The following is a 27,809-nucleotide window of genomic DNA, read 5'->3' as shown; positions in this document are numbered from 1 at the left end:
TCATTACTCATTACCATTTACTTCCTCTAGTAGTAAAGTGATGAACTGATAGAAGTCTTTGTGTAATTCTCATATTACATAGAATGGTCTGGCACAATCCAGTTTACAGTACTTCATAGCTTTATTATTCTTTATTATATAATATCTATGTTATGTCTATTATTTTTACAATGACCCCTGGATGTAGCATATCTACTGTATATTAGAACTGGTGACCATATGCCTTTTTCTAATATAAATTGTAAGTGATCATCCAATATGAAATGTGTAATAAGGTAATTTAAGTACATCTCTCTTTTTTCTTGAATAAAGATGGCCTTTTTTTATTGCAAACAATTATGTAATTATATTTTTTATTTACAAAATCTACAAATGACTTGCTATATTTTATAGAAGTTCTTATTAAATATAATATCTATCCTGGTAACAGGCAATAGCAACTTAGTCTTAACATGCTTGTGGCATGCCATGGGAACTGTCTTAGCCATGTAGGAGTGACGCTTATGGTAACATAAGAGAACTGTGAGAATAACATTAACATTGACTGCATTGATAGGTAAATGTTTAGGAATAATTTGTCTTCAAACTTTTATACTGTACAAACAACTAAGCGAACCCTTTGGAATGACCTGGATTCCTGAATTACCTAGTAATAAAATATAGTCTAACTGTTATCCATGTCACAATTATGGACAAACACAACATTATTAGAATTTTCTGACATGAAGATTGTTGCTTTGAATGAAACTCATGTATGAAAACCACTGTTTTCAGTCTTTACCTGATTCAACAACAGGTCATATGCTGCACTCTGGCACCAATTCGTACACCTTTAGGTCAATTTTCCAGCATTAACACATATACCCAAATGTATCCCACTGTATTCCGGAGAACGTTAGTCATGTAACATTATCATTGCTCAATGTTCTGTTTATCTTCAGTTAACAGCATCAACCTGATTCAGGTTAACCTAGCTACAGTATGTACAACACTACCGAAGAGCATGTGTCTGTCGATTACAAATCTCCAAACGTATGCAACTAAGTCAACCTGTGCTTAAAGGGGTACTCCTGTGGAAAACTTATTTTTTTTAAATCAACTGGTGCCAGAAAGTTAAACAGATTTGTAAATCACTTCTATTAAAAAAATCTTAATCCTTCCAGTACTTTTTAGGGGCTGTATACTAAAGAGAAATCCAAAAAAGAAATGCATTTCCTCTGATGTCATGACCACAGTGCTCTCTGCTGACCTCTGCTGTCCATTTTAGGAACTGTCCAGAGCAGCATATGTTTACTATGGGGATTTTCTCCTGCTCTGGACAGTTCCTGAACTGGACAGCAGAGGTCAGCAGAGAGCACTGTGGTTGTGACATCAGAGGAAATACATTTCTTTTTTGGATTTCTCTTTAGTATACAGCCCCTAAAAAGTACTGGAATGATTAAGATTTGTTAATAGAAGTGATTTACAAATCTGTTTAACTTTCTGACATCAGTTGATTTAAAAAAAAAAAAAAGTTTTCCACGGGAGTACCCCTTTAAGGCATCTACTTAGCTTCTAGATTGTGGAGAACAAGTTAATAGAGTGTGTGTTTGCATGTTTTTCTCTCTATATACTGGTGTACATGGTTTTTTAACCTTATATAGGACCCAGATAGAGCATTGCAATATTTTTATCCTTATTTATGGTAAAAAGAAACTGATATGAGTAAAATGTCTTAATTTCTCAAAAAGCAAATGGAAAGAAGAGTCCAGAAGTCTAATTACTCATGTATCCCCGGTGTCCATTGAATGAAAATCTGACTTTGTCTCAGCAGGATATTCTTAGTACAGGTAAGAAGAAGAAGAAATGTTCATTACTTTTAATTGTGTAATGGGAGAATGGGAATTAGTGGTGAAATTAAGTCTTCACCCTCACATAATAATGTTACTTAAACTGTCCAGACTGCTGCAGCAAGTCACTAGAAGAATCTTCCTGGTTTATGTAAATTTGGTTTTGTTAGGTTGATATTTCCTATCTAGGCATACAATCTAAAAAATTAATAAAAAGTGATAAAAATAACTGAAAAAAGGAATAAAAAAGCTCTAAATGGGCACTTTCATTTGGAAAAACGTTTTACATAATGTAGATAATAACATCATGGGGGAGATTTATCAAAACCTGTCCAGAGGAAAAGTTGCCCAGTTGCCCATAGCAACCAATCAGCACGTGTCTTTTATTTTTAACAAGGCCTCTGTAAAATGAACAAAGCAAGCTGATAAGTTGCTATGGGCAACTGGGCAAGGTTTTCCTCTGCACAGGTTTTGATAAATCTCCCCCTATGTGTATATTTGTATATAAATTGGTTAGCAAATGTGTATATTTATGGGTTATAAAATTCTATCACACATTGCCTGTGTGTCTCCATGTAGAGACATGATAAAGGAAGTGAGGACAGGACAAGAAGGGCTCTGTGCAGGCTCCTATCTTATCAATCAACCTGCTATGTGAGCCTGGGGAGTGTCACAGAGCCTCATTGCCTCACACTTCCTGTATTTTGTCCCAGCCAAGACACACAGGCTGCAGGGGCAAGACAGCAAGTCCCCCCCCCCAAAAAAAAAAAAAAAAAATATACACATTTTTAAACCAATGTGTATTACAAATGTACATATAGGCCCAGATTTATCAAACTGTAGTGATTTTTTTCACAGCAACCAATCACTCAGCTAACGAGCTCTGGTAAAGTGAAAGCTGAGCAGTGATTGGTTGATATGGGAAAATAACTAGTTTTTCTCTTACACAGTTTGATAAATCTGGGACATAATGTTTTTATCTACATTGCTGTTTTTGTACATGACAATGCTCATTTGTTGCTTTTACAGACATAACATTATTTTTACAGATATAACAAATATATATATATATATATGGACATTTATCATTGTTTGCTTTGGTAAGCGAGTTCTGTAGGCATTTTTTTTTGCTTTGGGTTTGCTTATGTATTACGTATTTATCATACTATCATGGGGGGTTGATAAATTTGGCTCACATAAGCAAAAATCTATAAAATCACTTTGGAATACCATTTTCTTAGCACACATACAGTAAGCAAAAAAAAAAATATGTGTGTTTATTCCATTTTTTTAACCACTTTTTTCCCCCCTAAATGTACTAGCCCATTTTTTGTTTGCTTTTTATTTTCTCTTTTCATTTTGGATCCGTCTATCCTGTGGGCTACTTCAGATTTAGTGGACTATGATGACCAGCGTTTTTTGTTTAATATTAACAACATTTTGTAACAAGGGCTTGTGGGGGAATGTTTTTTGGAATAAAAGTTTTTTTTACATGTGTTTTTTATTTACTTTACAGGCTTAGTAGTGGAAGCCGTCTTATAGACGGAGTCAATTACTAAGCCGAGGCTTAGCGTTAGCCCCAAAAACAGCTAGTGCTAACCCCGATTATTACCCCGATATGCACTGCCACAGGAGTGTCGGAAAGAGACGATACCAACAGGATTGGAGCATCAAAAATGGCGCTCCTGGGCCTAGGCGGTAACAGGCTGGCATTATTTAGGCTGGGGAGGGCCAGTAACAATGGTTCTTGCCCACCCTGGTAACGTCAGGCTGTTGCTGTTTGGTTGGTATCTGGCTGAGAATAAAAATACAGGGAACACTATGTGTTTTTCTTTTATTATTTAATTATTTATGGAAAAACAAACAAACAGAGGGTTCCCCATATTTTCATTCTCCACCAAATACCAACAAAGCAGCAACAGCCTGACGTTACCAGGGTGGGCGAGGACCATGGCCCTCCCCAGCCTAAATAATGCCAGCCTGTTACCGCCTCGGTCAAGAAGCTCCATATTTGATGCTCCGGGCCTGTTGGCACCGGCTCTTTCCGGAACCCATGTGGTGGTGGGTACCGGGGTAATAATCGGTGTTTAGCTCTAGCTGTTTTTGGTGTTAACTCTAAGCCCTGGCTTAGTAATGGATTCTGTCTATAAGACCGGCTTTCACTACTAAGCCTGTAAAGTAAATTAAAAAAAAAACATGTTTAAAAAACTTTTATTCCAAAAAACACTCCTTTACAAGCCCTCGTCGTAGTCCACAGGATACACGGATCTGAAATGAGAAGAAAAAAAACAAGGAAAATAGATTAGTACATTTATTGTAAAGCACCAGCACATTTCCCGCCCCCACTGCACCACAGTGCATGACTACAACTCCCAGCATGGCCTTACAGTAAGGACATAATAGAAGTTATAGTCATGCAGCAGGGCAGGGGGGAGATGTGCAAGCGGGTGATAAGCTTGTCAACTGCTCCCACCGAATGACTACAACTCCCAGCATGCCCTTAGAGTAAGGACATAATGGGAGTTGTAGTCATGCAGCAGGGCTGGGGGGAGATGTGCAAGCAGGTGACAAATTTGTCACCTGCCCCCACTGCATGACTACAACTCCCAGCATGCACTTACTGTAAGGACATGCTGGGAGTTGTAGTAATGTGGCGTGGGAGGGTGACAAGCTTGTTATCTGCCCGCCCATCTAACACACTCCCCCGCGTGCCGCACAACTACAATTCCCAGCACGTTCTTACAGTGAGGACATGCTGGGAGTTGTAGTAGTGTTGCATAGGCAGGAGATGTGCGGGCTGGTGACAAGCTTGTCACCCTCCTGTATGTCTCCTAACCCCTCGTCCCACCGTGCCTGTGAAAATGAAAGTAAAAAAAGTCTCACCTACGACTTTTTGTGCGACTTCGCTCCCCGCCCACATCTACCACCCACCCGCTAGCTATTGCAGGACTAGAATTCCCAGCATGCTCTTACAGTGAGGATATGCTGGGAGTTGCAGTCCCAACATCTTGCAGGCAGCTGGTAGATGTGAGTGGGTGCCGGGGGGCAGAGTTGCGCAATAAGTCTCACCCAACTTTTTTGTGTGAATTTTTGAAAATGCCGTCATAGGCAGGTTTGTAAGCCAGGTCTGACCTTGCTTACACTTGCGACTTTTTGAAGGGGGTTTGCGACTTTTTTTTGCTTACGTGCAACTTTCACAATGCAAAGTAAAAACTGAAAATTGCTTAGGCGCACATGCAACTTTTTGTGTGACTTTTGTAAGCAAAAAAAGCTGCTTAAATCCCTCGATAAATCTCCCTCACGGAGTCTTGACTGTACGCTACCTGTGGGCACTCTGAGGTTGCAAACCATTCCCTTAATAGAATATAATTGCCTATAACCAGACACTGCCATTTCCTTGTATGATCTTTCCTGTGTCTATGTATTTTTATAGTTTTTCTGTTTAATCTTTTGTGTATTTTAATAAAGGCAATTACTATTTCTATCTTTTTAAGTCTACCGATTGCCTTTTCTGAGTATATTCTTTTGGAAGAGGGTAGAACATACAATACTGACATGCTGTTTGGTCATCACGAGTCTCTTTTCCTCCGTCATACAGGAATGAACGTTTAACCAACACTGTTCGCTCATCAGTTTGGACACAGCATCCAATTGTTTCTACATACAAAACTGTCTGATCTGCCCACACCAACCAATCACACCTTTTATTTCTTAAAGAGTTCTGCTAAAATGAAAGCTGAGCTGTGATTGGTTGTTAATGAGGAAACAAAGGAGCAGTTCATACTGACACAGCTAGAATGCATGTAGTACAGAATAGGCAGCACAATACAATTACAGTGATACTGTAGATTAGGACATTATTAAGTACCTTTTTAGCCATTGTAAAATGATAGACCCGTGTATGTAGCATACAACACAGTCTGATATTCAACTACAATATATTTTCTTGTGGTTCCCCAAATATAGTCACTTAGTTACAAAGTATTTTTAATTTAAAAAAGATCAAAGAGTCCATCAAGTTCAACCTAAGACCCTACTGTGCAAGAAAAAACCCCATGATGCTAATGCCAATTGCCCCATATCAGAGAAAAAAATCCTTCCCGACTCAAATACACAAATACATGATAGTATGGGAAATGATATAACTTCTGGCACAAGTTGTCAGATAGGTGGAGCTTTTTGCATGCAATAGTGTACAATTTACATTGTGTTGCACTGATAAACCCATATACTGTTATCCTCTACATGTTCTCTGGGGGCAACAATTGGCAACGAAGATGTTATCATTTACTGTATCTCTATGTCTATATGAAAACAGGCAGAAGACTTGAATCTCTGCATCAGGAAAAAAACATAACTCCTACCCAAATGAATACATGTTATGACATTAATCTGTATAAATTTTTTTTACTGGTGAAATTACACTGTAAATTCTTGACAGTATTACTTATTACTTGCTATCTATATTACTGTAAGCAATCAATTTACAGTCATAGCATATTGTTTTTTTTTTAGGGTGGTCATAGTTTTTTTTTTTTTTACTTTTGTTAACTAACATTATGTGCTGAAAACAGGAACATTTTAAGGGTATGTTCACACTACGAAATTTCCGTGGAATTCCGGGAGCGATATTCTGCTCACGGAATTACGTGCTGTGAACATAAACATTAGTGTGAATGGTTTTCCACGAGACCCGTTCACACTGCAGAATTTCAGCGGTGAACAATTCCGCTGCTGAAATTGTTCTGCGCAAAGAAAGAACATGTTCATTCTTTGAGTGGAAGTCCGCTAATACTGCATAGTCGTCAATGGTGACGGCGCAGTGCCGCGCGGTCCTACTGCCGAAGTATTGCGGCAGCGGCTGCCAGAATGGAATCTTTGCAAGCAGAATTCTGCGAGCGGAGATTCCGTTCATAATCCGTAGTGTGAACATACCCTAAAGCAAAACTGACAGTTCACCCGCACTAACCCCAATAAACAGAGTTATAGTGCAGGTGAACTGGATTGAAATGAGGAATAACGGTTCCAAAGAGAGAGCCATTATTAGCTTCCATTGCTAATATCTTAATCCTCAACTTTGCAGAATGAAGGTGGGACTCAGCATACCCAGCATTCCTGTCTCCCTGTCGTTCACGCCTCCATTGTGCAAATCCGGATAATAACAGATTAGCAATGTCGGGTAATAATGTGTCTACTTCCAGAACCGGACCTCATTTTAATCCAATTCACCCACAAAGTAACCCTGTATATTGGGTTTAGGGCAGGTGAATCGGCTGTCAGTTCCCCTTTAAAGTTTTACTTTATGTCACAGAAGTTAATGGGCAGAGAAATAATAAAAGTATGAATACCGTACTTACAGCTGTCCTCTTCTTCAGAAATACATTTCAAGACATAACAGGCATAAATGAACCCAGCGAGCTGAAATAAAAAAGTATATTTTGGGTTATAGAATCAATGCTACATTATTTACAATGGTTGGTTTACAGTGTTTCATATAATGACATAGCATAGAACTGTGGATTATTGTCTCAATTTTAGTATGCTTTCTACACATAGTATGGGCTGGTTTGAATATTCACAACCATAAAGAAAAGTTTCATATGAATGTAAGTGTAAAAACTAATTTTGTTTCAAGAATTTAAACAAAAAACTACAAATATAATTTTCATTCTGCACCTAAAAATTCTAAATATGTAATTTTATATCTTTATTTCCATGAAAATAATTATGCTTTTCTTGAATTCTATGCCTGCTGAAAAACATATGGTACTCTCAATGTATTGACCTTCTTCCTAATGCTAATGTAATGGTTGTTTCTGCCTGTGGCTCTGTTTGTAGTTCCAATGTCTCCTGTCTTCAGCTGCGGTAGAATTCATTGCCGTGATGATGCCAGGCCAATTAGGAGGTGTAGACTACTAGCCAAGTGTATACTGCCTTGGCGTCCAGGCCCTCAGTTGTTCTCTGCATGTTACCTGTGATAGAGATATTATTCCTAGCCCTGGCTCCTTACCTGAATTTATTATCTTGTTCTCTTCTCCTGACCTTTGGCTTATTCTTTGACTACCCCCTTGATTAGTGTATCTGTGCTACAACGCTCTTACAAGTGTTGACCCTAGCTTGTTTGCCACTATTTGTTTGTCAGTTTGGATATTGCCTGTGTTTTGTTTCCCGGTTTTTACTTTGGTTAATCCTTTGGTTAACCCTTTGTGTCGAACTGTTCCTTGACTTCTGTACTGTCTTTATTGTTTTGACACTGCTACACCTTGTACCTCTCCAGTATAGGGACTGTCTTCAGTTAGGGATCAGCCGCATAGGGCAGGGATAGAGGCTGTACATATCCTTGCCCAATGTGACAGTTAACAAAAAAGGCAAAAAAGCTATTGGAATGCTTAAAAGGTTCCTTTCATTCTGGCCAATGGCAGGATATGTTGAAACTAAAAGTGCAATTCTGTTGTCTGAGACCAGTGCCAAAACTCACATGGTCAGACGGACTGCCTGATCCTCCAAGTATCATAGACTTGAATGAGGCATCCATGATCCGTCTGCTCACATAGGTTTTGGCACTAGTCCCAGGCAGCGGGATTGCACTTTTAATTTCATCGTATCTCGCTGCTAGCCAGAATAATAGTAACCCTTTAAAGGCTATATAAACAACTTGAAAAGCTTATTTTTAGAAAAAGTTTGCATTGTGCTTATAATAGCTTAAAATATTTGATCACTAGATCTTTATTAAAAATTTTGTGTACTTTTGCTTCTATAGCCTCTATAGTATGCTGTATGGGCACAATTTTTTCTTTAATTTTCTCTCTACACTTGTGCACAGCCTTTATATTTTTCCCTGCAGACTGCAGCCTCCATCTTATCTATCAATCTATCTCAAGATAGGTAGAAGTTGGCCAGCACATACTGATACACAACTATTGCATGCACCCGGCATACATGTGCACGCTGCTGAGGCTAAACAAACACAAGCGAGAGAATTACAGCAGCACACTGCTAGCACAAAGAAATATAGGAAATATATGAAATATGATATGCTATATTGCTATAGTGAAACATTGAGATTCTTAGCTTACCATTTGGCCAAATAGCATGTACCATCCCACCACGATAAGGTGACCTCATTGGGACAGACATGATGCATAAACATATACAGTTATTTGAAATATATATATATATATATATATATATATATATATATATATATTATTTATATGTATGTATCTACACCCAGATAGATAGATAGAAGAAAAGAATTACAGCAGCACACTGATAGCACAAAGTAATATATGAAATATGATATGCTGTATTGCTATAGTGAAAAATTGAGGTTCTTAGCTTACCATTTGGCCAAATATCATGTCTGTCCCAATGAGGTCACCTTATCGTGGTGGGATGGTACATGCTATTTGGCCAAATGGTAAGCTAAGAACCTAAATTTTTCACTATAGCAATATAGCATATCATATTTCATATATTTCTTTGTGCTATCAGTGTGCTGCTGTAATTCTCATGCATCTATCTATCTATCTATCTATCTATCCATCTATCTATCTGTCTATCTATCTAAATGTAACTGTGGGGCAGCACAACCAGAAAAAAGGTGAAACAGGTGATGGGTGCCAGCAATCTGTTGTCCCAGGTGACGGGTCAAAGGTAGATAGTCAATTAAAAAAATTCCGCAGCACACCAAAAATAGATGCAAAGGTGGTGGATTTATTAGCCTGACGGCATAGCGACGTTTCACTGACCACTTGCAGCCTTTCTCAAGCTTGACTATCTATCTATCTATCTATCTATCTGGGTGTAGATACATACATATAAATAATTTATATATATATATATATATATATATATATATATATATTTCAAATAACTGTATATATTTATGCAAAATGTTAGAATATGGGAATGGAAATCGTTGCACTGGACATCAAGCCATCCACACATACAATATGTCTGCTATTTGCTTCAGTTATTGCTGTTGTGTTTCATCTGCTAGATGACATGGTAAAGAAATGTCAACACAAATTGCTTATACGGAATAGGTAAACAATTGTATTTTCTATAAAGAGCCTATAAATATGCATGACTAGTTAATTATTAATTAGGATGAAGAAGTAAATACACTTTTCATTCCCTTGAATACGATGTCTACAGTAAATGTAGTGTCACGATTATCATTATGAATGTCTTCTGTGCACATGCTTGAAGCCGACATCTTACAAGATAATGAGCCATGCACTTTGGAATGGAAATGCAATAAAACAACCAGGAGATATAGCTTTGAGTCCTGACTTCAATATGTACTCATGTCATGTAGTATTCTGGACAGATTCATCAGATAAGTCAGTTTCTGCTTATGGGTTGGCATTTATCTTCAAGAGAGATTTTATTTCAGTTTTAAGACATTTTCATATCAGTCTGAAGTATATCCTGGAAAAGCAGCAGAAATAAATGAATCTGTCCTATATTGCACTGTTGGCTGTCAAAAATATCCTGTTTGTTAAAATGAATCAGAATTGTAGCACATAACAGTGTGGCGCACAGTCTACTTCTATAAACCGCTTGCAATAATTCTAGTGTCAAATGTATCTGCTGTATAACACCTTGCATGCACTCTAAGAAAATGGCCCATTCTTTTATTTGTATCCTTGCTAAACATAAACCAAATTGTGACCACCGGTTCAGACTTCTGATGGTATTTTATGACCTGGACTGATGAAATAAATCTTACATGCACAATTTAAGCCCCTCAATGCTGTTCTGTGTGACCCTGGACAGTAGGACAGACACAAATGTACACTACTGTGTTTGTCGCACACTGTTTCCCACTGAGAAGGTGTCAGAATGAGCTGTCTTATACAGAATCACACAGCGGGCTGCTATAATAGCACCTGTGACTTTAAAATTAAAGGGGCACTCCCGTGGAAAACTTTTTTTTAAATCAACTGGTGCCAGAAAGTTAAACAGATTTTTAGATTACTTCTATTAAAATTTTTTAATCTTTCCGTACTTTTTAGGGTCTGTATACTACAGAGGAAATGGTGTTCTTTTTGGAACACAGAGCTCTCTGCTGACATCATGACCACAGTGCTCTCTGCTGACATCTCTGTCCATTTTAAGAACTGTCCAGAGTAGGAGAAAATCCCCATAGCAAACATATGCTGCTCTGGACAGTTCCTAAACAGAGAGCACTGTGGTTGCGATGTTAGCAGAGAGCTCTGTGTTCCAAAAAGAAAACCATTTCCTCTGTAGTATTCAGCAGCTAATAAGTACTGGAAGGATTAAGATTTTTTTAATAAAAGTAATTTACAAATCTGTTTAACTTTCTGGCACCAGTTGATTTTAAAAAAAAACTTTTCCACCGGAGTACCCCTTTAAGATGTTTGTCACCTGCATTCCTTTACAATTTAGCACAAACTGCATACAATTCTTACATGTCCTATCTTTTTTAGAACACAAAGATGGCTAGAATGTCCCATTGTGCTGTAATTACATTATGCCATTTGACTGTTGGAGGATCTGACAATACTATTTGACTTCTACTTTTAACCCCTTAAGGACTCTGTCCATTTTGGCCTTAAGGTTTTTTCCTCCTCGCCTTTAAGAAAATCATAACTCTTATATTTTCATCCACAGACTAGTATGAGGGCTTGTTTTTTGCACTACCAGTTGTCCATTGTAATGCCATCACTCACTTTACCATAAAATGTATGGCGCAACCAAGAAAATGATACCCATGATTACATACTTTTCTATTACTGTTGCGCTAAAAAAAACAAAAACAAATTAGTATGTTTAAAATCCCTCTATTTTCAAGACCTATAACTTTTTAATTTTTCTGTATAAGCGGCTGTATGAGTACTTTTTATTGATACCATCTTTGCATGTATAAAACTTTTAGTACATTTTTTAGAATTTTTTTTGAATAAAATGTTTTTTTTTTAATGTTCACGCCGTTCACCGTACTGTATCATTAACATTATATTTTAACACTTCAGATATCTACACATGCGGCGATACGAAATATGTGTATTATTTTTTTTTTTTTACACTTTTTGGGGGTGAAATGGGAAAAATGGGATAATTAAAATTTTTATTGGGGGAGGGGCTTTTTCAATTTTTTAAAACTTTTTTTAAAAACTTTTTTTACTTTTATTTTTACATTTTAATACTCCCCATAGGGGACTATTTATAGCAATCATTCGATTGCTCATACTGTTCAGTGTTATGCATTGGGCATAGCACTGATCAGTATTATCGGTCATCTTCTGCTCTGGTCTGCTCGATCTCAGACCAGAGCAGAAGACCTGTGGAAGGCAGCGGAGGCAGGTGAGGGGACCTCTGTCTGCTGTTCTGGATGATCAGATTGCTGTTCACGGCATCTGAGGGGTTAATGGCGGGCATCCACGCGATCGTGGATGTCGGCCATTACCAGCGGGTTCCTGGCTGCTATCAGCAGCCGGGACCTGCCGCGCATGACCCGAGAATCTCTCTGATGCTCACGGTTAAGTACTACCTCACCAGGATGTACATTTATGCCCTGCGTCGTTAAAGGGTTAAAGTGTACCTCCAATGTTTTTATGATAAATGCCTGCACCATGCACAATATTAATTTGTCTAAATTGCATTCATTTTGAATTTACTGCCACGCCATGCTCCCTACTTCCAGCTGCATATAGCTTCCTGCTCTGTCTTTACAGAACCTGTCTTCAGCACGAGACTCAACATAATGGGATTCTATGGCACTGGGTTTTGCAGTGGATATGGGTGCTCTGGAGACTGAAGCTCTGTTTCTTAATGCATAGTGATATGCGTTGAAAGAGGGGAAAACGGGCACTCAGAAAGCTATTTATGGGACGAATTTAAAAGCAAACTTATTTAACCTCTTAACGACCAAGGACGTATATTTACGTCCTTGGTCGGCTCCCTTGATAAAATGCGGGGTCACGTGGTGACCCCGTGTCATATCGGGTCGGTCCCAGCATGTATCTGATGCCGGGACCCAGGGCTAATAGCGCTCGGCAGCGATCGCAGTGCTGCGTGCTATTAACCCTTTAGACGTGGCGTTCAAAGTTGAACGCAGCGTCTAAAACGGAAGTGAAAGCTGCCCGGCTGCTCAGCAGAGCTGATCGGGACTACCGCAGTGAAAATGCGGTGTCCCGATCAGCTGGGACATGAGCGGAGATCCTCTTACCTGCCTCCAGCGTGTCCACTCGGCGATTGATTGCTCCAAGCCTGAGATGCTGGCTTGAGCAATCGACCGCCGATAACGCTGATCATTGCAAAGCTATGGCTTTTCAGTGAACAGTGCTGGCAATCAGTGTGTGCAGTGCTATAGGTCCCTATGGGAGCTATAACACTGCAAAAAAAAAAAGTGTAAAAAAAAGTTAATAAATGTGATTTAACCCTTTCCTTAATAAAAGTTCAAATCACCCCCCTTTTCCATAAAAAAAAAACACCATGTAAATAAAAATAAATATAAACATATGTGGTATTGCCACGTGCGTAAATGTCCGAAATATAAAAATATATAATTAATTAAACCGCACGGTCAATGGCGTACGCGCAAAAAAATTCCAAAGCCCAAAATAACGTTTTATATCATGAAAAAATTAATAAAAAGTGATCAAAAAGTCCGATCAATACAAAAATGGTACCTCTAAAAACTTCAGATCACGGTGCAAAAAATGAGTGGAAAAATAAAAAAGTTATAGGGGTCAGAATATGACAATTTTAAACGTATAAATTTTTCTGCATGTAGTTAGGATTTTTTACAGAAGTACAACAAAATCAAACCTATATACGTAGGGTATCAATTTAACCATATGGACCTACAGAATAAAGATAATGTGTCATTTTTACCGAAAAATTTTCCGCGTAGAAACGGAAGCCCCCAAAAGTTACAAAATGGCGTTTTTTCTTCAATTTCGTCGCACAATGATTTTTTTTCCTTTTCGCCGTAGATTTTTGGGTAAAATGACTGATGTCACTGCAAAGTAGAATTGGTGGTGCAAAAATAAGCAATCATATGGATTTTTAGGTGCAAAATTGAAAGGGTTATGATTTTAAAAGGTGAGGAGGAAAAAACGAAAGTGCAAAAACGGAAAAACCCGTGGTCTTTAAGGGGTTAAAAAATGACGGTGCTGAACTATAGTAATTTTTTTTATAAAACAATTAAATAATTTGAGGTACATTTTAAGTTATACAAATTGTTACTGTAACAATATCTAAGTGATCACTAGATTTATCAGGGAAAGGAGCATACATTGGGGACGTTGCAGGCAGCTATACATTGGAGAAGTTACTGGCAGTTATACATTGGAGAAGTTACTGGCAGACACTTTCATATTACTTGAGGAATTTAAAATGAATTCTGTTGGCTCTGTTTATCTCATAGAAATAAAACCTTCCACAATGTCTTTAATTCACCCTACTAGTGCTCATTGCCTTTTTTTTTTCTCACTAAACAACGTCTTTGTTGTTTTCCCAGCATTTACCCATTTACTAGAATAGTTTAGTCATAAAGAGATGTGTCCTTCCTTAACTTTCATCTTAGCTCATCATAGCTCAATATGTGTGTCATGAGATGAATAGCTTTGAAAGAAACAAAAACAACAAAAAACTAAAAAGGACACAATAATCTGTTGGAATATATATATATATATATATATATATATATATATATATATATATATATACAGTGTTTGTCTAGATGTGGCCACTCATCTAGTTGAGTTTCAGCCAGTTTTTGAGTTGGCTTACAATAGTTTGTTGCATTTGTATAATGAAGAGTTGGAGTGAACTGGATTGTAACTATGAATGTAATAAGAAACTAGACAATACCTGACATGCAGAGCCTCCTTTGTAAGTTGAGGAGGTAGAAAGATACATCTTTCATTTATCATCCTACCTTCTATATATTTTCAAGTGTGATGTGTAAACCCATCTTAAAAGGAACCATTAAAGGCAGTATTGTCTTGACACTGTTTCTTGGCTTGCTGCTAATATGACTTCTTATCATGTCCTCCATCCTTGGTTTTTATTCTTGATCAGAATTTCCGAAATCAGATGTACTGTATGTATTTTATTTTAGAAATGCACAACTTTATAATGAATTTGATTGTAATAAAACTGGTCTTTTTATTTTGTGGTGTCCCGTTGCAGGACCTTGTCCTGTCCCTGTCTAGAGTCCCCTCAGCTAGAGTCCCTCCATTTCCATAGGGCTCTCCTGCAGGGCTTACCCCTGGTCGCCTCATACAGCCTATGTTAATATATTATTTAATGTATAGGAGATATATATATGTGTGTATGACCTTTCCCGGGTCACGTGATGTACAGTTGTAATGTATAATTGCTTAACCCCTTAACGACGCAGGACGTATATTTACGTCCTGTGCCGGCTCCCGCGATATGAAGCGGGAGCGCGCCGCGATCCCGCATCATATCGCGTTGGTCCCAGCGCTAATCAACGGCCGGGACCTGCGGCTAATACCACACATCGCCGATCGCGGTGATGTGCAGTATTAACCCTTTAGAAGCGGCGGTCAAAGCTGACCGCCGCTTCTAAAGTGAAACTGAAAGTGACCCGGCTGCTCAGTCGGGCTGTTCGGGACGTCGCGGCGTCCCGAACAGCTGACCGGACACCAGGAGGGCCCTTACCTGCCTTCCCGGTGTCCGATTGGCGAATGACTGCTCCGTGCCTGAGATCCAGGCAGGAGCAGTCAAGCGCCGATAATGCTGATCACAGGCGTGTTAATACACGCCTGTGATCTGTGTAAGAGATCAGTGTGTGCAGTGTTATAAGTCCCTATGGGACCTATAACACTGCAAAAAAAATGTAAAAAAAAAGTGTTAATAAAGGTCATTTAACCCCTTCCCTAATAAAAGTTTGAATCACCCCCCTTTTCCCATAAAAAAAATAAAACAGTGTAAAAAAAATAAAAAATAAACATATGTGGTATCGCCGCGTGCGTAAATGTCCGAACTATAAAAATATATCATTAATTAAGCCGTACGGTTAATGGTGTACGCGCAAAAAAATTCCAAAGTCCAAAAAAGCGTATTTTGGTAACTTTTTATACCATTTAAAAAATGAATAAAAAGTGATCAAAAAGTCCGATCAAAACAATAAATCAAAATCATAAAATCATAGCGATAAAAACTTCAGATCACGGCGCAAAAAATGAGCCCTAATACCGCCCTGTACGTGGAAAAATAAAAAGTTATAGGGGTCAGAAGATGACATTTTTAAACGTATAAATTTTCCTGCATGTAGTTATGATTTTTTCCAGAAGTGTGACAAAATCCAAACTATATAAGTAGGGTATCATTTTAACTGTATGGACCTACAGAATAATAATAAGGTGTCATTTTTACCGAAATATGCACTGCGTAGAAACGGGAGCCCCCAAAAGTTACAAAATGGCGTTTTTTTTTCGATTTTGTCGCACAATTATTTTTTTTTCTGTTTCGCTGTGCATTTTTGGGTAAAATTACTAATTTCACTGCAAAGTAGAATTGGCGACGCAAAAAATAAGCCATAATATGGATTTTTAGATGGAAAATTGAGAGGGTTATGATTTTTAAAAGGTAAGGAGGAAAAAACGAAAGTGCAAAAACGGAAAAACCCTGAGTCCTTAAGGGGTTAAGGACCTTACTGGGTCATGTGATGTACCCAGAGTTCATTGGGTTCAGGATTTACAGGTTTGCTGACCAATGAGTTTAGTCCAGACCCTAATATATAAAGGGCTGTAGTCTGTAAATTCTCTCTCTTATCTCCTGGACTAACAAGCAAGCACAATCAGCATAACTTCATTCAATTCATCAAGGCCAAAGCCTGAAAGAACCTGCAGCCACTAAACCATGAGTTACAAAGCTCAATCTACCAAATCCTGTGTGACTACTACCAGCTAAATCTTATAATTAGTAGCACAGTGGCCTGCATAAAACAGTTCATTATTTCAATTCCCAGCAAAGCCTGTGAGGAACCTGTATCCCGGTTACCTCGAAAGAGACTGTTTCTGTATAAAGACTGTTGCATAAAAATCTGCAAGTAAAGTTCTCCAGTTAATTCATAAAATCTGCTGTGGACCGGTTGGCGGTTGGTGGTAGGACCATTAACTCTAAGCAAACCCCACCCTGGCGTCACGACATTCAAGGGTTAAGACCACCAGACCCTGTAACATTACCGCAACACCCCAGACACCACAACTCTCCTGGTTCACCACAATATTACTTGATGATGAAGCAAATGCTGCCAGTTGGGGAATTAGCTGTGAACAGTACATAACTCCTGCAGAAGGAGTCCTGCGGCTATTTCTTTGTACAACAAGAGGCATGGTGGAGAGTTGCTTTATTGTTATTGGTTACCAGAGTGAACTGAGAATAGGGATGAGGTAATCCTATGGACAATCTGGCATGGTTTCGCTGGATCAAAAATTCCTGCATGCAATGATTTTTTTTTAGATGTGGTCACATGACCTTATAATGCAATGATTTAATCCCATTTTATTTATCTCCCTTTTCTTCCACATATTAAATGAGGGCTTGTATATTTGACTATTCTCCATGGTTCCATGCTTTGCCATCCTACACACGACCCTAGCTAAATTTTACTTAAATATACAGCTATAACATGACACCTTAATGGAAACAATGACGTTGGTTAGTGCTCCAAACAACCTTCTATATATTCATTTATGTATTCCAAATTAGGAAGAACAGCCTGCCACTTAGAGAAGAGAAAGACGTGGCGATGGGGGCAGGTATTCTCTGAAGATTAATGATATGACAATTTGAGGGATAGAATAGGTTCTTGCACTCATTTAAATTGAATAATGTGTAGCTTTGCTGTAACTGCTGTTTGTCACCAGACTAAATATCACGCACAATTTGCTTTGTCTTTTCACTAGAAACATTAACATTTTATTGAGACCTTATGTGAAGGACAAGGCTACAAATTAGAAGATCACATTTATTCAGGGTATGCTTCAGCTAACAGAGTCATTTTACCAAGCGTATTAAATATAACATCAGGGAAACAGATGAAACCAGAGAAACAAAAAAAAAATTGGAAAACATGCTTAAATAAACTACACAAGGAATGCACATACTGTATTTTATGGCAATATGACAGACTGTATACCTGTAGGAATTTTATATTTTGTAGGCCCTTGACATCTGGGGGCAACACAAAGTAGCTTAGCTGCATGATATCTATACAACATTCTAGAACTGGGTCTGCAATCTAAGTGTTTTTTATTAATAATTACAGATGAAATTTGCTTAGCTCTTCTCACTCTACCTTCTCAATACTTGCTGTTTAATCTAGGAAATAATCTCAACACTGTACCATTATTTACTAAAGTGGTATAAGAGAAAAAAGTGGACGTGTGGATGTGTCTCTTTTTTTTTTTGGCACATATGCTATAATTCGTAATTCATATACCGTATTTTTCGCCCTATAGGACGCACCGGTGTATAAGACACACCCAATTTTTAGGGGCAACATCTAAAAAAATAAAGATTTTGAACCCAATAGTGGTCTTCAACCTGCGGACCTCCAGATGTTGCAAAACTACAACTCCCAGCATGCCCGGACAGCCGTTGGCTGTCCGGGCATGCTGGGAGTTGTAGTTTTGCAACATCTGGAGGTCCGCAGATTGAAGACCACTGCAGGAGGAGGTAATACTCACGTGTCCCCACCGCTCCGGACCCGTCACCGCTGCCCTGGATGTCGCTCCATCGCTGTCCCCGTCGCTTCGGAACGTCTCTGCTGCCGGCCGGGTATCCTCGCTCTCCGTCACCGCCATCACGTTGTTACGCACGCCGACGCACGTACGCGACGACGTGATGACGAGGAAGGAGAGCGCCGGCCATACAGGGGATCCCTGAACGGAGAAGACACCGAGGAGGCAGGTAAGGTCCTTCCCGGTGTCCTGTGAGCACTAACCCAGCTATTCAGTCGGGCTGTTCGGGACCGCCGCGATGAAATCGCGGCAGTCCCGAACAGCCCGACTGAACAGACGGGTTAGTGTCACTTTCCCTTCAGACGCGGCGGTCAGCTTTGATCGCCGCGTCTGAAGGGTTCATACAGGGCATCACCGCGATCGGTGATGTCCTGTATTTGCCGCAGGTCCCGGCCGTTGATGGCCGCAGGGACCGCCGCGATAGGGGTGTATTCGCCATATAAGACGCACCAACTTTTTCCCCCCAGTTTTGGGGAAGAAAAAGTGCGTCTTATATGGCGAAAAATACGGTAGGTTACTATACTCCTGTTGTTCTTACATGCAAAATGTGGATACATGCTTGTCCTGCGGCCAGTTTAGATTTCATCCAACAGATGTAGTCCTTCCCTAAATTAGATGGCTGTTGGTTGGAGGCGTGTTTGCCTGTCCCACTTATGGTCTTTGCTAGAGATGAGCGAACTTCCAGTAATTCGATTCGACACGAACTTCTCAGCTCAGCAGTTGACTACTTTAGCCTGCATAAATGAGTTCAGCTTTCAGGTGCTCCGGTGGGCTGGAGACTCTCTCCTAGGACTGTATCCACCTTTTCCAGCCCACCTTTCTCAGAAAAGACACCAATGGGCCTATTTTGATGGACACTGTGAAAGAGAAAGGCTTCCTGCTGCCATAAAACTTAATGGCCCACATTTATCATTGTCTTTAGACTGTTTTTTTGTGTCAAAAAATTGGCAAAAAACGCGCAAGCAGGGTTTTTTGCACCTTTTTTTGCCCCTTTTTGTTTACACATTTCTGCTGATTATGAGTTGCAATCCACTAAAGATAGGCTGTGTGTATTTTTGTCTTGTTATTGTAGCATTTTTTTATTACATTTTTCAATTATTAATGTAAAGCAAAATTCTTTTAACAATATAATTTAAAATTAAATACAAAATATTGTCTCACTCTGCCTAAAAAAAGTCAATGCACTTGTTAGCTACCTCTCCTCTAGCTACACCCAACATGTGGAATCTTTACTGGCACCCTAATCTGTTGGCCAATATTGTCTACATCAGCACTGCCTCATGTAACGTCTCCATAGGGTTATGTGTACCAACTTGGCATGACTATACATTGGTACAAACTCTAGGAATACTTCTTTATACAGGGCGTATAGATATAGGGAGTGCAGAGATTCAGTTACATCTGGGCCCTGGAACTCATGGTGGTTCACTAGATCTCTCTATCCTTAGAGAGAGAGAGAGAGAGAGAGAGAGGGTATCTAAGGAGGTCTGAGGAGACCTCTACTGTAACTTAAGTGCTATAATTGGGGACCATGTTATAGATGGGGCCCACATCTTCATGATACTCACTGGCCACATAAGGTGCACCTTGCTTGTACTGTGTTGGACCCCTTTTGCCTACTAAACTGCCTTTCTACACACTTTCTACACGCTTCTGGAGACATTTCTCTGATTTTGGTCCATATGGACGTGATGACATTGTGCAGTTGCTGCAGATTTGTCGGCTGTGCATTCATAATTCAAATCCATGCCCCAAAAATGCTTTATTGCATTGAAATTTGGTGACTGTGGAGGTCATTGGAGTACAGTTAACTTATTATCAAGAAACCAGTTTGAGATTTTAGGAGCGTGACATGGTGCATTATACTGCTGGAAGTAGCCGTTAGAATATAAGTACATCACGGTCATAGAGAGATGACAAGGTCAGCAACAATACTCTGGTAGGCTGTTGCACTTAAACGATGCTCAATTAGTACTAAGGGGCCCAAAATATGCCAAGAATACCACCACCATTATCCTAAACTGCTGCTACAAAGCAGGATGGATCCATGCTTTCAAGTTGTTTACTCCAATTCTGACCCAGTAATCTGAATGTTGCAGCAGAAATCAAGACTTATGAGAACAGGCAATGTTTTTTGAGTCTTCCTTTTTCATATTTTGGTGAGCCTGTGTAAATTGTAGCCCCTGTTTCCTTAGCTGACATGTGTGGCATCTGGAGTGGACTTCTGCTGCAGTAGCCAATCTACTGGTTCATTGTGCATTCACAGAGGGTATTTTTCATACTGTATCTTGGTTGTAAGAAGCCGTATTTGATATATTGTCGCCTTTCTGTTATATCAAACTAGTCTGCCCATTCTCCTGTGACTTATGAAATCAACAAGGCATTTTCGTATTTTTCATTTTTGGAACATTTGTTGTCATCCCTAGAGATGTGTGAAAATCCCAGTAAATCAGCAGTTCCTAAAATGTTCCGACCAGCCCACCTGGCATTAAATCCCCAACATTGTCACCAGCAAAGCACCCCCACACCATCACACCTCCTCCTCCATGCTTCACGGTGGGAACCAGGAATGTAGAGTCCATCCGTTCACCTTTTCTGTGTCGCACAAAGACACGGTGGTTGGAACCAAAGATCTCAAATTTGGACTCATCAGACCAAAGCACAGATTTCCACTGGTCTAATGTCCATTCCTTGTGTTCTTTAGCACAAACAAGTCTCTTCTGCTTGTTGCCTGTCCTTAGCAGTGGTTTCCTAGCAGATATTCTACCATGAAGGCCTGATTCACACAGTCTCCTCTAAACAGTTGTTCTAGAGATGTGTCTGCTGCTAGAACTGTGTGACATTGACCTGGTCTCTAATCTGAGCTGCTGTTGACTTGGATGAACTTATCCTCCGCAGCAGAGGTGACTCTTGGTCTTTCTTTACTGGGGCGGTCCGCATGTGAGCCAGTTTCTTTGTAGCTTTTGATGGTTTTTGTGACTGCACTTGGGGACACTTTCCACCTAGAATATGACATATTTTCAGTTGTTTCACACTTTTTTTGTTATGTCTATAATTCCACATGTGTTAATTCATAGTTTTGATGCCTTCAGTGTGAATCTACACATAGTCATGGAAATAAAGAAAACTCATTGAATGAGAAGGTGTGTCCAATCTTTTGGTCTGTACTATATCTATCTATCTATCTATCTATCTATCTATCTATATATATATATATATATATATATATATATATATATATATATATATAAAATTGTATTTCTGATACTGTCAACATGTTTCTTATCAGTTAAAGAAAGGAAAACATGTAATACAATGGGAAGTGATGTGTCTTGCAGGAAATCCCATGCACATAGTTGTGGTTTAGGATGCACAATATGACATGTATACACCTATTGCTGCATTACTCTACAGGTATATCGAGCTAAGCTGTAATACCAGACACAGTACATGAACAAAGGAGTTGCTGTTTCTGGAAAAAAGTGTCATCAGAATAAAGAGAGAAGCCACATGTTCTGATATCTAAACAAGGCATTTAGTGTTGGATTATATTGCTGACCATGTCTATATTGATTTTTCAGCTAAAATAAAAGTTGTTTGAAATAAAGGGAGCTTCAGGGAAAACATATGGTGGCTTTCACTGGACATATAAAAAGGCTAAGACTGTGTGGGATAACTCTGAAGGATTTCTGTTACTTAGTATTAAGGCTTTGCCTTTCCGCACATCTGGGAATGCTATAGAATAGTTTAATCATACGGCTGCTATTTCACTGCCTGAGGCAGATGTAGCTTTTTATCATTCTGCCTCTGTATGTCACTCCTTTCTATCAGTTGTACAGTACCTGGGGTCTGGGATAACAAAACTGGTTTCTTTATTCTGCAGATCTGAGGGAAGCATGAAAAGATTCACAGCGCCAATGAACACATGAATCACTTTAAAATCCTGAAATTGTATCATACAGGTTTACATGAAAACATCTGATTAAAATAGCTGGTCATTGGCTTTTGTGAAAAGCGTTTGGTTTGATAGGCAACGGAGCGGAATGATAAATATAGGGGGATATGAAATCTAATTTTGCTGCAAGACACAGAGAAAACCCACAGAGAGTTACAACGGGCAGCAGGGATATTCCAAGCCAAATGCAGGGAAAATCAAATCTCTGCAGTTTATCACAGCGGTAGGATTTGCTGCTCAAATATCCGGAGGTTGAACAGACACAGATGTGAGATTATGCTCACACTTGTACTTACAAAATAACTGAGTTCTCTATTACTGCCACTGTATTCCCAATATACGCACACAAGACCACGGCAGAAAAGGCATAAATATAACCTCAGAGTTCACTGCAAAAATTGATTCCTTGTGGTTGTACTTCATTTTCTAATAGTTTGACTGTGACAAAAAAATATGATATATGATTTGCCCTCTAGAATGTGGAGATACGTGACTCAAGAATCGCAAAGTTAAGTTCTTTAACCATAACGTCCCCACCCCACTTGTCTTCAGCCAATAAACCAATATCAACCCCCCACTAGCTATTTACCCACTCTCCCCCAAAATACAACACAGAGGCAAAATGTTAGATTGAAATAGCCAAAGGAGCCATTTATTATAGCCAAAAGAGCCATTTATTATAGCCAAAGGAGCCATTTATTATAGCCAAAGGAGCCATTTATTATAGCCAAAGGAGCCATTTATCATAGCCAAAGGAGCCATTTATCATAGCCAAAGGAGCCATTTATTATAGCCAAAGGAGCCATTTATCATAGCCAAAGGAGCCATTTATTATAGCCAAAGGAGCCATTTATTAAAAAGTACAAGTGATCTTTTTGTAAAAAAAACAAGATAGTGGCATCCATAGTCAGGCGAGGGGGCTGATCACATACCTGTTTTTAGTATGATGATCGCCCACCCCCCATTCTGGGGATATAAGGCTCCTTAGCCTACTGATGGTCTATACAGTGTGTGGCATGTGTGCATTGTACTAGGATAGGCGGCGTGCGATCACTATACAACAGGTATATGATCAGCCCCTCCCCTTAATTTATACCTAGCCTGTCAGTATTGTCTTACTGCAGATGGCTGATTGAAAATAACCAGCCACTCCTCCGTATACCACCCAGCCAGGAGCTCAAATCCACCAATTTAAAGAGGACCTATTAATGGGTGGTGATGAACATATTTCTTCTTAGAATATATTGCTTTAAGTTTAAATTTTTCAAGAGAAGGATCATGTGAAGCTAAAATGCTATGTATTTCATGCTGCAGAAAATCTGCCAAGCAGTGGGAAATACACTGCGCATTTTGTTACAGGCAGACATACAGGGTTTCTTCGCCACAGCACTTTGCGCACAGTGATATTTGGAGGTGGACCTACACGTCACAGTCATGCCTCCAAACCTTGAAGCAGGTGGAGTCGGCACTCTTGTGATTGATGTGGTGCTCGCAGACTAACAGGTAAATCCAAATAATAGAAATATGTAAGGCGATACACAGGACAAGTTTCGGCCACAAGCCGTTATCAACCGGTTGATAACGGCTTGTGGCCAAAAAGCGTCCTGTTTGTCGCCTTATGTGTGAATAAATATCGAAAGAATTTGCAAGTTATCCGTGAGTGCGGAGACTTCATTTCTATTATTTGGATGCCTCCAAACCTCACTGCACACAGGGGCTGTGACAGAGAATCCCTACATGTCTGCCTGTAACTAAATACACTGCATTTCGTGTTGCCTGGTAGATTTCCTGCAGCGTAAAATATGCAGCTTAAACACTACGTGTGACCCTACCCTAAATGTTTATATTACATTAAAACTGCACATAATGAGGGAGATTTCCTAAGCTAAGTGAGTGGAATTTTTTTTTTTAGAAAAGTAATGTATTTTGAGCAACAATATGTTTGTGATCAAAGGTAACTGCTTGGAAGTGTTGAGGGGTGATATATGCCCCAATACATGTTTTGTGTATTTGTTTAACTTAAAGGGTACCTCTCATCAAATAAACTTTTGATATATTTTAGATTAATGAATGTTGAATAACTTTCCAATAGCATGTTAATGAAAAATATGCTTCTTTCTATTGTATTTTTCCCGATCAGTCCTGTCAGCAAGCATTTCAGACTCATGCTGGAGTCCTAAACACTCAGAGCTGACAGCCTGCTTTGTTCACAGCCAAACAGGCTGTGAACAAAGCAGGCTGGCAGCTCTGAGTGTTCTCCTTTGTGAACAAAGCAGACTGGCAGCTCGTAGTGTTTAGGACTCCAGCATGAGTCTGAAATGCTTGCTGCCAGGACTGGTAGGGAGACCCCTAGTGGTCATTTCTTCAAAGTGGAAAATTAAATAGAAAGAAGCATATTTTTTAATAACAAGCAATTGTAAAGTTATTCTGCATACATTAATCTATAATATATCAAAAGTTTTTTTTTTGATGAGAGGTACCCTTTAATAAGTGTTGTTTTAGCTATAATTGGCAAACAATGTGAATTTTTTGCATGAATAGTTTCCTATACAGAGAAGCCAGGATGAACCACTGACAAACCCTGATAGGAGGCCACCCCCAAAGTATTTATCAGCCATTGCAGATTTCAGTGTGTGGAGGATAAGAACATTTTCTTGGACAGGGATGAGCAGTTCTGCTACCCCCATAGAAGTAATTGTTAATGGGGGTGGAGAAAATTATGCATGCTGAATATGCTATTGTCTCCAGTTGTTTTATTGATCACGTGATTATCCAGTACCTCTCCTGCTTTTCTGATTTGTTTATGGGTATGGCCATGTTATGTCTCCATACAAATTTCATATGTATCTTAATTTACAGAAAATCAGATAGTTTTTTTCTGACAAACTAGTACAGCAAAAAAATCTAACAGAAAAATATAATTGTTAAGCTGACAGATAAATCTTTTTTAACATAGATTATCTCTTTGTATAATGAACTGTTAAAGAGTTCAAAAGGGGTCTGGGTGCATTTTTGGAGAATAATAACATCACAGGTTATGGATACTAGATCTATAGGGACAGAAAATTGAATTTTTACCTCTAGATCCACTCAGTAGGGGCTCATTAGGGATATAGGTTGAACTTGATGGACTCTGGTCATTTTTCAATCTTATAAACTATATTAATATGTTACTGTAATTAGTCAATTTATATGTGTATATATATATATATATATATATATATATATAGTAACCTTGGGGGTTAAAGCCTTGTGGGGTGTTGGGTAGTTAGGGTGTTGCTGTTCAGGATCATAAAGAGCGCTGTTAACCCTTGTCACTCGTGACGCCAGGGTGAGGGTTAAATACTGTAATCTTGATAGGCCTATTGCCACCCTTCCCAAGAGCAATAGGTGAATGTAGAATAAAGGATTATCCACAACCACTGTTAACTGAAAACTTGCAGGAACTTTTACTGAAGAATTTCTGTACATGCAGCAATAGTAACAGTCCAGATAACAGAGTCTCTACAGATATAGCTGAGCAGCGATTGACAGTTGGTTGGGATCAGATAAGCTCAATTTAGCTTCTAAGAGATTTTGTAGCATAGATCCGCTGGATTTAAGGGTGCGTTTAGGTCCAGTGATCTTGCGATGAGTAGCGGGGAATTGCTTAGTCTATCCGCTATGTTAGAGGCCGAGGCTTATAAGCTGCGGAGGTCCTACCTCTTCCAGAGTCAGCAACCCAAGAGAGCGATCAAGATGACGCAGGTCCCTTATATGGGCAGGGGCTGGCCGTTTTGGATTGGACCATAACAACTGACACTCACCGTTACATTGCATTGTGGGTGAACACGTCATGGGAACCTCCAAAGGTCCTGTAGCAAAACCATAGAGTTCTAACCTAATCACGTGACCCGCAGGTCCTGCTATGCTGAACAGGTAGGCAATTAAATATATACATATTTATACTTATATTTATAAGAACTTCAATACAGTCATAGACTAACTGAGGGGTGACAAGGGGATAACTATAGGAGAGGGACCCCGACGTTCCTAGGGACTCTGACTATGGGGACCTCTACAAAGGTAACGTATGAAATACGGTACCAGGACACTATATATATATATATATATATATATATATATATATATACACACACAAATATATACCATTTCTCATTGTCTGTCTAATTACATGGCCATTCTCCTCTTGAGGTATGGCATATCTCTCTGCGACATGGTCCCAAATACAACTGCCACATGGAAACATAATAATCAGTATATTGTTTTTTAAATGTTTCCCCCCCCCCAATATAGCAAGATACCTTTAAACCTTTCATTGCTTGTTATCCCAGTTACTTTTCGGATAAAAGCATGGAATGATTTTATGCAGTAATTCTTGAAGTTAAGACGCATACGATGCTTTTATCTTCCCCTCAATGGAATTTGTCTAAGACTGGTGAGATGACTGGAACAATCAGCACATCACTGAAACATTGACTAATTACAGTGCATTATACAAAGAGATTATCTATGTTAAAAAGACATTTTTTATATAGAGACAACTATCAACTTCATCTGTCAGCTGAATAACATTTCTGTGACCAACTTTCTTAATCTTAGAACTCCGTTCGGGTAATTAATTACAGCTGTCATTTTCACTGGTAATTCTGATGCGCGGATTTCTCAGGTCACATGAACGGGCCAAATTAAACTGAACCACAATGCCAAGATAACACGAATACGTGACTAGGAGGAAGCTATGACCACATTGGTGGTTAGGGTTCAGTGCTAAGTATAACAAAGGAAGCTCAGAAACCTTTCAACCCAATATTATTTTAAACCAGATATATTTTAATTAAAATGTGTATACTGTTGTTTATGTAACCACAAGAAGTATGAACATATACTCTTTCCACGGCTTATGCCATACATGAAAGTCTTCCTGGAAACAGGGTTCACACTATTAAGTTAATTTGTATCTATGACGAGAGCTGTCAAGGAGCACATAGCATTTCACAAGGAAGAACTTTGGTCTCTTTTAATTAATTAATGCAATTATAATTGTTAATTACCAATTTAGTAGCTGTCTCTTATGAAGGTTAAAGAGATAAGGGAAAGTTTGTAGCATACTGAATGCTTTGTGTGGAACTTTGGTGTTTATTTGGTCTCATTTGACTAGTAGCAGGTAATATAAAGAAAACATGTCACTACGACAGTCTTCTTTTAAACAATAGAACTACATGAAGTCTATCAGCACTTATCTGTTGGGAGTTACATACCACTGATATG

The 27,809-nt window shown here is 39.0% G+C and overlaps 1 protein-coding gene and 1 long non-coding RNA gene across 5 annotated transcripts in view; one reads left to right on the top strand and one right to left on the bottom strand.

Moving 5' to 3' along the window:
* Positions 1–27,809, bottom strand: part of NKAIN2 (sodium/potassium transporting ATPase interacting 2) — a 948,625-nt gene that overhangs the window by 61,808 nt on the left and 859,008 nt on the right. For all 4 annotated transcript variants that reach the window (XR_008891337.1, XR_008891336.1, XM_056566470.1 and 1 more), the window contains exon 5: positions 7,187–7,247. Coding sequence is in view for 2 of the 4 variants with exons in the window: in XM_056566470.1 (XP_056422445.1) it covers positions 7,187–7,247 (61 nt within the window). In the remaining 2 variants the exon portion in view is untranslated. The remainder of the gene's footprint in view (positions 1–7,186; positions 7,248–27,809) is intronic.
* LOC130362278 (uncharacterized) overlaps positions 1–27,809 on the top strand; it is a 129,478-nt gene that overhangs the window by 3,404 nt on the left and 98,265 nt on the right. The window contains exon 2 of the long non-coding RNA XR_008891340.1: positions 1,731–1,829. This is a non-coding gene — a long non-coding RNA (uncharacterized LOC130362278). The remainder of the gene's footprint in view (positions 1–1,730; positions 1,830–27,809) is intronic.

Source organism: Hyla sarda, chromosome 3 (assembly GCF_029499605.1).
Source record: "Hyla sarda isolate aHylSar1 chromosome 3, aHylSar1.hap1, whole genome shotgun sequence".
Taxonomy (NCBI): Eukaryota; Metazoa; Chordata; class Amphibia; order Anura; family Hylidae; genus Hyla; species Hyla sarda.
This window is presented reverse-complemented; position numbering and strand designations above follow the sequence as displayed.